The sequence below is a fragment of the Pararge aegeria genome, chromosome 13 (genome assembly GCF_905163445.1).
Source record: "Pararge aegeria chromosome 13, ilParAegt1.1, whole genome shotgun sequence".
NCBI classification, from domain to species: domain Eukaryota; kingdom Metazoa; phylum Arthropoda; class Insecta; order Lepidoptera; family Nymphalidae; genus Pararge; species Pararge aegeria.
In genome coordinates, this window is record NC_053192.1 from 11,434,938 (window position 1) to 11,447,519 (window position 12,582).

At 35.4% G+C, this 12,582-nt stretch overlaps 1 protein-coding gene across 1 annotated transcript in view; it reads left to right on the forward strand.

Annotated features, from left to right (window-relative positions):
* The window catches only part of LOC120628967 (NFX1-type zinc finger-containing protein 1-like), a 48,633-nt gene that overhangs the window by 14,308 nt on the left and 21,743 nt on the right, over positions 1-12,582 (forward strand). The window contains exons 12-17 of the mRNA XM_039897672.1: positions 1,631-1,714; positions 2,144-2,412; positions 6,942-7,088; positions 8,994-9,168; positions 10,142-10,284; positions 11,475-11,626. Of these exons, the coding sequence (XP_039753606.1) occupies positions 1,631-1,714; positions 2,144-2,412; positions 6,942-7,088; positions 8,994-9,168; positions 10,142-10,284; positions 11,475-11,626 (970 nt within the window). The remainder of the gene's footprint in view (positions 1-1,630; positions 1,715-2,143; positions 2,413-6,941; positions 7,089-8,993; positions 9,169-10,141; positions 10,285-11,474; positions 11,627-12,582) is intronic.

Genomic DNA, 12,582 nt, shown 5'->3' on the forward strand with positions numbered 1-12,582 from the left:
CTCATCCGCATTTATACGGTTTTTTTTTTACAAATCCCATGGGAACTGTTTCTTTTCCTGGGATACAGAGTATGTTACTCAAGGGGCGGCCTTGAACTAACTCCATAATAAAAATAAAGTTGATTGGTTGGTTGGAATCAAGTTGATGTTATGGATGGACTAACAAATAAACGAACACACTTTCGCATTTATATAATATAGTGGTCATTAATCTTCTATTTGCGTAGCTCGCATAAGCGCTTTTGAAGCGCCAAGGTTACTTACGGTACTAATGCTCTCTCGCCATTGAGGATTATACCTTTTTGGAATATCGCTTAAATACCTACAATCTACACCTATTTAAAAATGTTATTATAACAGGAAAACTAATCGAATTAATTAATTATGAAAATTAAGCTTCATTTGCTATACTCCGCAGCCTGCAAACAGCAGGAGAATCTGTATGGTGTAATTTATAACTGACTTCAATTGATTGATTGAGATGTTGACTTTACAAAGAATAATTATCAATTCAACATCTCAATTGTTATCATAAGATAATTTAAGCTTTCAAGTGCTACTTCACTAACTGTTGTGTGTATATATAATTTGGACTTTATTAATGTTTATGCATTGAAATTAAACTTATTGCTGGTTTACTAGGATTTATTTTGTTACAAAGTTTTGTAAATGCACTGAGACCGCCAATGCGTGAATGATGGCGTGGGCCACGTAACTCGAGCTCGCAGGTCGCCCCCCGCGGAGCCCGCGACCCGCGGACCGGTTTCGATGCATACTAGTGGGCATCGAACACTAACTTTAACAGCACAGAAAAAACACACACTTTCGCATTTATAATATTAGTATCGATCATATTACATAAGCAAACACAAATATGTGTACGGCCACACAAACGGACACGCACACTCATATCGTCGAGTCAACAATTTAAGCAGAGCACTGTCGCCTGTAATACAGGTTTTTACCTAAATAAGGTAGGGGTTAAAATCTCACAATTACATACAGTTATCACTGGATTAAGTAACTGTATGTAATTGTGAGATATACAAATTTCTATTTTTAATTAAGCAACAGATTAAACGAACTATATTTTTTCAAAGTTTGTGTGCTACATAAGATTGGGTAATGAAGTACTACATAACATAATTTATAAGCCTACTTGTAATTTATGCTGTGCTGTTGAACAATAAACATTTTTCAACGAACGTTTACATTGAAGACGACTTGTATAGAAAAGTCAAAGTCAAATATTTCTTTATTCAAATAGGCACATAGATGGCACTTTTGATGCGTTATTATATACAAAATGTGTACATAGCAGTGAGTAGTGATAGCGATAACTACAATCGTAAACTTAAAACTAAAGCTACGAGGGTTCCAATCGCGCCCTGGTCTAAGAAGAAGCCCACGACAAACTTAGCCGGGTGTTCTTTTTGTTATCACCATCTCACATTGTCATTAGAAAATATTTAATATTATAATATATAATTCCGCCTTTTGTATACTTCTTCTGTCTGTGTTTTCTTTTATTCTTCTTCTGTATTTTTATTTGTGTGCAAATAAAGAGTATAAATAAATAAAAATAAATACATTTATTATTTTTAATTGCTAACGATTTTTTCAATTTTAGTCATAGTGGAAGAAGCTGCGGAAGTGTTAGAGCAGCACATAATTACGTGCTTAACAAAAAGATGTCAACATCTAATTCTTATCGGTGAGTTTAATGTAACTAATATAATATTTCATCTATAAGTATAATATCTGTAAAAGCCCTTAAAAAAAAATCAAACAATCTATAAAACTACCAGTCGTATAACGTATTGCAAAAAAATAAGTCCAATTAAAAAGGTTATATAAAAAAGTTATTATTAAAAGGTCATCATCATCATCACGCTACGACCCTTCGATTCCGAGCAAACGAAGTAATAGCGCAAGCGGAGTTATGCCTCACGGTGGGTTGAGGTAGTGTGAATAGCTGATGGAACTTTGTATAGGAAACTTACCAAACGAAGTTGTAGGGAACCGCTAGTTCGTTTATAAAGTACTTTCGTATTTTTAAAATACTGGAACATTTTTTATTCTTGGGCTAAAAGTTCTGTGTAGAGCTGAAAGCTCCAAATTGAATTGAATCAATGTTTCGCAGGGGATCACCAGCAGCTCAGACCTTCGGCGTCATACATGAAGCTGGCGAGGCATTATAATATCGAAGTTTCGCTGTTCGAGCGTATGATTATGAACGAGGTACACAGCCGGCGTCTCACCGTGCAACATCGTATGCGGCCGCAGATCTCGGCACTGATCACTCCGGCAATTTACTCCGACCTGCAGGACCATCCCTCTGTCCAGGACTTTCCCAACGTGCGAGGCGTTACAAGTAACGTTTTCTTCTTCACCCATAATTACATGGAGGAGGTTCGTTAACATTTTGTCAGTTTTTCTTTCAATCTAGCCTACTGTTTACCTTATTCAGATGCTCAGTATTCCAAAAAGAGGTTTAATATTATTATATCTATGAAGTTCCTCGGACCATATCCGGTAATGTACACAATTAAGTAAAAAAAACGATAGGTTAAAATGACGAAGTTCGTGCGTGCGTTCTGATATTCCTTTTACTGTTATTAGTGTGTCTTCACAACCCCCCTTACCTGATGCTGCTGAGCACCTACTAGTTGAAGTTCTTATATCCCATACCAAAATTCTTCTTGGAGTGTTCTATTGTCCACCATACGTTTCTGACTACTTTCGTTCATTTGAATCCTTATTAGAGAAAGAAGTTCCTCTTTATAGCCACGATTATCGCAGCAAGAAATTTTTGACAACAGTGGAATCCTGTAATTTGTGTGTCCTGCCCCTTGCTGCTACGCATTATTCTCCTGGTTGTACTCCTTCTCTTCTTGACCTTATTATGGTAACTTCTCCGGATTTTGTCTTTAAGCATGGCCAGTGTCCTGCCGATGCATTTTCTTACCATTATTTGATTTATCTTTCATATAAAATACGTCCACCTAAAGCAAAATCGAGGGTACTTCTGCGGCGTAACTTTGGAGGAATTGACAGCCGTTGCTTGTGTGATGATGCTAGTCATCTGGACTGGGCGGCTATCGCAGCTGTTGACTCAGTTGACCGAAAAATTGAGATATTTAATTCCCTGATAACGCAACTCTACGATACGCATGCTCCGTTAAGACCAATCAAGCTAAAACATCTACCGGCGCCTTGGTTATCGGAAGAGATAAAAATTTTAATGGACAAAAAGATCGCGGCGAAATATAAATACAAAACAAATAATACTGACGCTAGACGGGAAAAATATCATAAAGCACGGAATCGCTGTAATACATTGTGTAGGGATGCTCAACGACGCCATATTCATAAGTCTGTTGAAAGTGGTGACACTGCTAAAACCTGGAAGTTTCTTGAATCTCTTGGAGTGGGTAATTCATCTCATAGATCTCCTATTAACGTTGATATCGAACTCCTAAATAAACATTTTTCTACTTCTGATACAATTAATAGTTTCGATAAAGAACGTACTCTTAGACTTCTTTTTCCCACTCAACTCCTAACTTTTTACCATCTGAATGTGATGTTAAGAACAGTGGCGGTACTACCATACAAGCCGAAAAGCCGGGCTTGCGTTACAATAAATATCTCTTTTAAATTTTTCTCGACTATTCCGAAATGAAATTAACAAAATAATTAAAACTTGATAGCAATGAGAATATAAATACGATGTTTTAACTTTTGCTTAATTATGTATATACTCTTTGTCTACTTTACTGCAAGCACTACGTTACTCTGGCAGGTAGACTCTGTGGTAGCAACCAGCCGAACGGCGCGGCGCCGCGCCGAACTATCACTAACGCGCTCTTCGCGTGTCTTCGTACGCGATCGGAGGTCCCACTTTGTCTCGCTCACACTTATATGGGGCTTTTATTTTACTGCTCTCTCTCATAGAAATTTCAATGTATTTAGCAAAGACAATCTAGATTATTTAATAATTTATTATGGAGATAAAATGCCAGATTGCGAGTTGAAGCTAGTGAAGATGACCAGCGAGCGAATTGGAACAACTTCACGCGTGTTATTGTTTGCGTTACAACAAGTTGACACTTGACAGAGTCATTATTATTGATTAGTAACTAGTTAGGTTAGTAAGGTAACTATTATTGTTTTTTTTATTTGAATAGTGCATTTTGCTGGTTTGTTTTCTTACAAATTATAGTAAATATTGTTAAATATCAGCTCAATTTGTGTGTAAATTGTTTATGTTGCGAAATCAAAAAATAATTGGCGAACAACAGGTAAATTTTTTTAATTTAAAAATTGTTTGTTGGCGTTATATTTTTTTGTAATGAAAAGAATACTTGGAACGCGGCTGGTAACAACATAAATTACCAGGCATTATAAGAATTAAAGAGAGCAGAACTCAAAGAAACACTTGGGATTACTATGATTTACTTTTTAATTTTGGCAAACATTGCATAGAAACTTCTTTATCATAATTCGCGTGCTGACCCTAACCGTAGTGTTTTTCAAAGATTTGTTGATATTGTTTGTCATTTAGCACAACAAGAATGGTGACTGTATAAAGTACGTATATATATATATATATATATATATATATAGTACGTATAATAGAGATCATGACGAGTTAAATTTGTCCTTTAGGTAACTGGGCTTGCTCAAATTCAAAACCCTAGGAACGCCACTGGTTTAGAAGAGCATAATATCCGTTGCATCGAATGCTGTTGGTGTAGATAGCATTACCCGTAATATGATCATTCCAATTCTTGACGTTGTTTCCCCTATTCTAACCCATATCTTAAACTCTTCCATTCTCTGTAGCAAATTCCCTGAAGAATGGAAGTTTGCTCAGATTATTCCTCTACCTAAAAAAAACAACCCTTCATCGTTTTCTGATTTTCGCCCCATTTCTATATTACCATTTCTCTCAAAAGTTCTTGAAAAACTCGTATCTCAACAACTTAGTCTCTTTCTTAATAAGAATAACCTTCTCAGTTCTTTGCAATCGTCTTTGCAATCGTCTTTGCAATCCGGCTTTCGTCCTGGTCATAGTACGGCTACCGCTCTAGTAAGATGATATTCGATGGGCGATGGATAACAAGCAGCTAACAATTCTTATCCTGCTTGACTTTAGCAATGCCTTTAATACAGTTGACTTTGACATCTTGCTTAGTCTTTTATGCTCTATTAACATATCTCCATCAGTAATAGACTGGTTTCGGAGTTACCTCAATGGCCGTCGACAGCGCATTCAGATTGACGAGTCCTTTTCGTCTTGGTGTGATGTTACGGCTGGGGTACCTCAGGGTGGCGTGTTATCTCCTTTACTTTTTTCTATGTTTTTTTAACTCATAAATCTCTTCTCTCTATCACATGTATGCAGATGATATCCAAATATATCGTCATCTACCTTCTTCAAAATCTTGGTTCTGCTGTTGCAGCTATAAATAATGATATGGCTGCAATTTCTGAGTGGAGCAGGCAATATAGGCTAAAGGTCAATCCTGCAAAATCAAAAGCTATCGTTATTGGTAGCTCAGGCATGATCGCGAGGGTTGATTGGCTGAGCATTCCTTCTGTTATTTATAATGGCATCGCTATTCCTTTTTGTGACTCTGTTAAAGATCTTGGTGTATACCTCGACCGGGAATTGTCATGGACAGTGAGTCAGAAAGTGTTTGTGACGATGAGCTCGTTGCGGAGGCTGCAATCATTTCTTCCAATTCCGACCAAAGTTATGCTAGCACATTCTCTCCTTCTATCTATTCTCGATTATGCGGATGCAAGCTTTCTTAATCTGACCGAGGATCAGCTTAATAAACTTGAGCGTCTTCAAAATCTTGCTATTCGGTTCATATTTGGCTTTCGCAAATATGACCATGTTTCCGAATTTCGACAAAAACTCAAAAGGCTTCCTATTCGTCGTCGCCGGGATATGCATGTACTTTCACTTCTGTACTGTGTGTTATTTCATCTAAAAACTCCCGCTTATTTAAAAGAGAAGTTCACTTTTCTTTGTGAGCATTCTTATTTAAGATCGTGCATTGCGCTGACGCTGTGTATGCCTTATCATAGGACAAAAATTTATAAGCGTTCGTTTAGCGTACGAGCTGTGCAATTGTGGAATGCGCTTCCATTGAGCATACGACGATCCAAATTACTGGCGATATTTAAAAGAGCAGTTAAGGCCCATTATATTGTTAACGACTATTAATAGTATGTATATACTTACTCATTTATTGTATGTTATAGTATTTAAATATGTAAGTGTTGTTATTATATATATTAGTTTATTTTTATCTTTATTTAATAATTATATTATTTACTTTTTATCTTTTTGTGTACACTAGTTTATGTATTAGCATGTAGTTATTCGCATGTATGTATTTTAATATTTGTACCACCAGCAGTCTATTCTCCTCTTCTTTTTTTTTCCTAATTCTAAGGTTGCCTGGCAGAGATCGCTATTAAGCGATAAGGCCGCCTTTTGTATTACTACTTCTTTCGATATGTTTCTGTTTTGTTATATTTTAATAATATGTCAATGTTGTGGTATACAAATAAAGAGTTTAATAATAATAATAATAATATAAATGTTAAGATTACTTATTATTTTGGTTATGTTTAATTTTATTTAAAACTAGAAACGTGGATGCATTTTACTGTGACTATTTTATGGTCCTTGAAAACGACTAAGATTACCACTAATTTTTTAAATTGGATCTTCGCAACATTCTGCAACAAAATTGTGTTCAAGTTTTAATTGATCCATTTCTTCTTGGATTCACAGATAATCGCCTATGAAACGCATGTTGAGAAAAAGTAACATTTTCGGTGATGTCAGCATACATGGCATGTTTAAGTACATATGTTCCCGCCTTTACATTGGTATCTGACTTGGCGGAATGTTTTAGGTTGTAGAAGACAGTGCCAGCAAAACAAATGAACAAGAGGGAGACATGGTCCTCGGATTGGCAAACTATCTGATGCAGCAAGACTACAATCCCGAAGACGTCACAATTTTAGCTGCCTACTCTGGCCAAATGTTCTACTTGAGAAAAGTATGTTTTTATACTTAGTCCAAGATTGTTGCGCAGTGTTTTGTAATCCCGCGACCAAAAAGTATCCTCCTTCTGTTTCCTTACCAAACTCCTTCCAGGCAAACTAAAGTTTTACAAATGTACAGATGAAGCGTTAGGGATATGCAAGTTCGTCCAAATCGCACACAAATTCGGGAAAGGGTAAAATTAATTCTTCAATAATTTTAAAAACACAACAACTGGAATACTGAAAGTAGAATTCTTCAGTAGTAGAATTTTGTTAAGTAAATTTGAGTAACGACACCATTGAATAGTTTCAGTATCAGGATACACACTGAAATTATTCAATGGTGTGTAATAAATTTTGAACATTGCTACTATAACAGTCGGGAGCATTTAAACTTGGTTAGTTTCATAATGAGATAGATACCGCTGCCAACCTCTAACTAGACTTGGCAATGTTCAACACACTTAGAGAACCGAACAATATGATCGAGCTGGAATAATCGATGAGCAAGTCGCCCTGGGCTATACTTTCGATCATCTTGAAATCCGGAAACTTGTGCACCTACCCACTAACAGTAATTCGGCAGTGTATTGGGAAGGGTGATGTACCATAAACATGAAATTACCAAGTCGTATTTGTTGAAGGTTATCCAGGTATACGCGCCGTACACGGCATAGCCCCACGAGCGAAAGTCCCATCCTTAAGTCATATATGAGGATATTTTAGAAGTCATATTTGCCTCAGATATCTACTACAATGTTCTGGTTAGGGCTTTGAACACAAGGCTAAGTGACCGTACCGGTGCAGAACTGACAGTGGGTCGTTTGGTTAGGGCAACGGAACCACAGAGGCAAAATGTTCGCAAACTTGAAAAGAGCGATCGCCGTATGGTAAGAAGCATATTGAATAATGTAAAGCTGGAAAGGGTCAGACTGATAAAACCAACACTCCGGTTTACACGCTCTCATATCCAAAACCCCGAGAGCTTTCAACTGGTACTGCGTTTTTATGGCCTAGAATGCTATTCTGTGGATGATTTGAACAAGCTTATGAAAACTATAGGTTGGGTCTAAGTTCTTAAGACCTACCTTACAAATAAAACCAAAAATTTCTCCGTCCATGCACTCGAGCTTATGAAAAAAAGATACACATGCTTTAACAGATGCGTCTGATTGCTGGCGTACTAAAAGATAGATCTCAAATTCGCCTATCTTCGAGTTGCTACACTTCAATACTGACACAACTGGAGACGAATTGTGGTAGTTTCTTCTCCTCTAAACCTGCGAGATCTTGATGCGAGGTTGAGAAATTCTATAGAGAGCTATACACCACAACCACAGGAAGTATAAAAGCTAAAGCATATTGAAACTAGACTTAGATAAAATAATTACCTACATTTCACGCGACCTACGTTACAGTAAAGTGAGCGACCGCGACACGGTAACCCCGACTAAACTACTTCGATAATAGCTTTGGGGACTCATGATGGCGTTAATCTGTGTGAATGTGCTGTTTCGCACTGTTGTTCGTAGTTTCCATACTACTTGAATATATTTCTTTCAACGCAGAAGCTTGTTGAAGATTTGGTTAAAAATCCTCGAGCCAAATATACCCTACACTATAACGGACAGATATTCCGGACAGCCTATACGATATAAGTATGGCTCTTAAACCACATAAGAATCACACTAGGTTTGGCCGCTCTATTGTGTTCCGTGCGCTCCATTTGTACCTTTGAATACCTAAGATCTGGAGCACGACGGAATATGCTGCACAAATGTGTTGCCGGATTTTGGGGAATTTTTGTATCCGTCCCATGAATACCACCATATTTAAACTTTGTGGAAAAACCGTACAGATGGAGGTTGCTTCCGCAACGTGAGAAAAATATTTTGCTAAAAGTTTTTCCTTTTTTTCAGCAACGTAATAAATATACCCACTTGTCTAAAGTCAAAATTACAGTTGTGGATAATTATCAAGGTGAAGAATCAAAGATAATACTTCTATCTCTCGTCAGAAACAACCCTGACAACAAAATTGGATTTTTAGGCACCGAAAATCGTGTATGCGTGGCATTGTCGAGAGCCAGAGAAGGTACATTCAAAGCTTAATTATTATGCCACATTGATTTAATATGTTACTATCTTGACAAGCTCACTGTTATGACCTCTTAAAAACTTATTGTAACACAATACACAATGTACATACAAAACATCCTAAAATAAACAAAATTAATATAATAGATCTAAAAGTAAAGCTGTCCTTTTACACAAAGAACAGGACAGTCTACTACTATTAATAGAAATGCCAGTTTAGTTAGGTATTGGGAGAAAAATACCAGGTGGAGAAAAGGATAGAAGTTTATAGATACCGAAATGATAGTCGCGGTTAATAAGGATTTTTTGGGTCTCATTATTGAGGTTACGCAATACGCTAGGTTATTAAGGTGGTACCAGCTATATTAATATCATCATCACTAAAATTTGGTAGGTACAGTAAAGTTATTATAAATTTGATGCCTAACGTATATTTCAGATTTAACCAAAAGTAATTGAATATAATATACAACCCACTCTAATTTTGATGACTTGACATATTAATTTAACATTTGTGTGTGAGCGTGTAAACGTGCGTGGGACTTATTGTTCTAATATAGGAGCATGTTATCTACCCATTTTCTGTTGCCAAGATAACGCCATTTGACCTAAAATGTAAACTCAATTGATGTTATGGTTGTCACCGCGCATTTCTCTAGGACAACTTTATACAGTTATTTCTCAGGAGAAAGTGGTTGAACAAAAATTTTTTATTAATATTAATGTTACTCCGTCTTTGCACACCCTTTCGAACTAACCTTGTACATATTTGTAGTTGCAATGAAATTTCTAACGACCTAAAAGTTATATAAAGGAAATTAATAAATTTGCTCGCAAAGTTGCATTATTTTTGTTTTAAACCACAATTTAAACCGCATGAATCCATGATCTATGAATAATTTTAAACAATCCTATAGATTCTTAACAAGCAACTTGTCTCCACGTAATCAAAATACGGTTATTGCTTTCAGGATTTTACATATTTGGAAACATCGAAATTCTGAAAAGCAATTCACCACTTTGGACGAAAATTGCTGCCACATTAGAAGGCTTCGGATCGCTCGGTACAAGCTTACGACTTGTGTGTGAAAATCATAAGAATGAAGTATCTGTCGTAAGTACTCGTGGAAAATAACAAATTACTTTGTGAAACTTGTTTTTATTCTATTAAAATATATATATATATATATATATATATATATATGATTATCGGTTAACCGACATTTTTACAGAAAGAAATATTTTTTCACAATTTTATTTATTTAAATTGCCTGAACCACACGTCTTTCCGGTTTTTTTGGCTATCTTCAAAATAGCTGAAATGGGGCTTCATGCAAATCAAAAAATATCATTTAAAATTTACTATTAACTAAAAATACTACTTATATCTGCGACAATTTATGTCGCACATAATATCGATATCGATCGAGTCGTGGTACGCGCGCTGTTGTCGACATATAGTGTAGTAACAAGTAGAGTATCAATATAAAATATACAATAAATATGTATGTAAAATATTGACGGTCGATTGGTGCAGCGGGCAGCGACCCTGCTTTCTGAGTCCAAGGCCGTGGGTTCGATTGCCACAACTGGAAAATGTTAGTGTGATGAACATGAATTATTTTCATAGGGTGCTTACAAGTATATTATAGGTATTTATGTATGTTATTCATAAAAATATTTTAAAATATCTTAGTACCCATAACACAAGCAATATGTATATTGTCGTATATTTATTTATAAAATTTCATAAACTATAGAGTTAAACAAAAAGTAGTAGAACCAGCTGTTAGTTTTAATGTAAACAACTACAAGCCGAGAGCATTCTGGTATTTGTTTTTATTTCACCCTGTATACCTACTGACATGATGTTAGGTAAGTATGTGTACACTGAATCATCATCATCATATCAATCTCCTCTACATTGGTATACAGTTTGTTTGAGATTATTTAATAAAGAAAGTACATTTGACCCGCGGTAATAGTAAGTTGTGTGGGTATTTTGAATTTTACAGATTAATTATAGAGCACAGTTAAGGCACATACACTCCCTGTAATCACGAACATTTTGACAAAAATGCTTTGTAATACCTACAACGAATTAGACATCAAATTGGTAAGACTTCTTTGGGTAGTGACCTCTACCCATATTCACATTCAAACTGAGAAATTACGCGTCGAGATAAATTAATAGTGTCACGAACTTACCTATTTAATATTAAGAAGCACCTACCAATGTGTTTACCAAATAAATAAACTGAATCCACAGCAAATAATGACAGCGAATCTGATGCTTTGTTGTAGATTTCATCTCCGTTGGATTATAGTAAAGTGCCTGAAGGAGGTTGTCTCCTGAAATGTAACTACAATCTACCCTGTCTTCACTCCTGCCCGCTTATGTGTCACGGATACGATCGAGGACATAAAGAGACTAAGTGCATACTTAAATGTGAAAGGTAATTAAATGAAATTTCAAATGAATAGATTATTTTGCTTGCAATTTTTCCGGTCCGGATAAAGATCATCTTTGGTATTTAAAAAAAACTGATTACTATTGCATTTTAATTTGTTATTGTAAATTGTTAAGTAATTAATGTAATTTTTTTTTGTTTTAATTTTGTAATTTTTTATGTAATTATATAACTATGGGCTATTCTTGAACCAAAGATTATTATTTTAATTTTTATTTACTCTGGTGCTTAGAATGATACATAATAACGAGTTTTTAAATACAAATTAAATGGAACATAATTTGGCTTCAAACATACTAGTGCTGTAATTGTACCTACATAAATTTTAAACAGTCATTTAAATATGTCAAAGTTTGCGCGCGGGGACGTAACCTCATTTTAAGGGAATAATAGTTTTTTTTTAATTTTGTTTATTACTTGTACAGTAGTAGTCGATTATTACTGCAATGAATTAATAGTACCTTCATTATGCAATCATACATTGCATTTTACAGTCTAGTGCGCGAGCTGTAAGCTAGCGCGTCGAGGAATCCGATACTGTAATAATAATTGCATCTGCGTTCCATACGACATAGATAGAATATTTTTGTATCTAAAACAAAACTCATTGTCTGTGGATCATCACATCATGAACTGAGAATAATTTGATCGAATTAGACGTTCATTTATGATAATTAAGAAGGTCCAAATTACATTTTTATTTATGTAAATTCGTATTATTTTTAGCCGCATAAAAACTCTGTTTACAGTTCACTTTGCTCACTTGATCTTATTACGTAAAAATTCAATATTAAATTATTTCAAGTAGGCCCAGTTTATAAGCACTTTTGAAACGTCAAGTCAATCTGTTTGTAGTGACTCTACCACCCGTTGAATGCATATTCCGGCAAGAAACTGATTCCTCTTTTTCAACATCATTTTACAGTTTACAATTTTTTTTA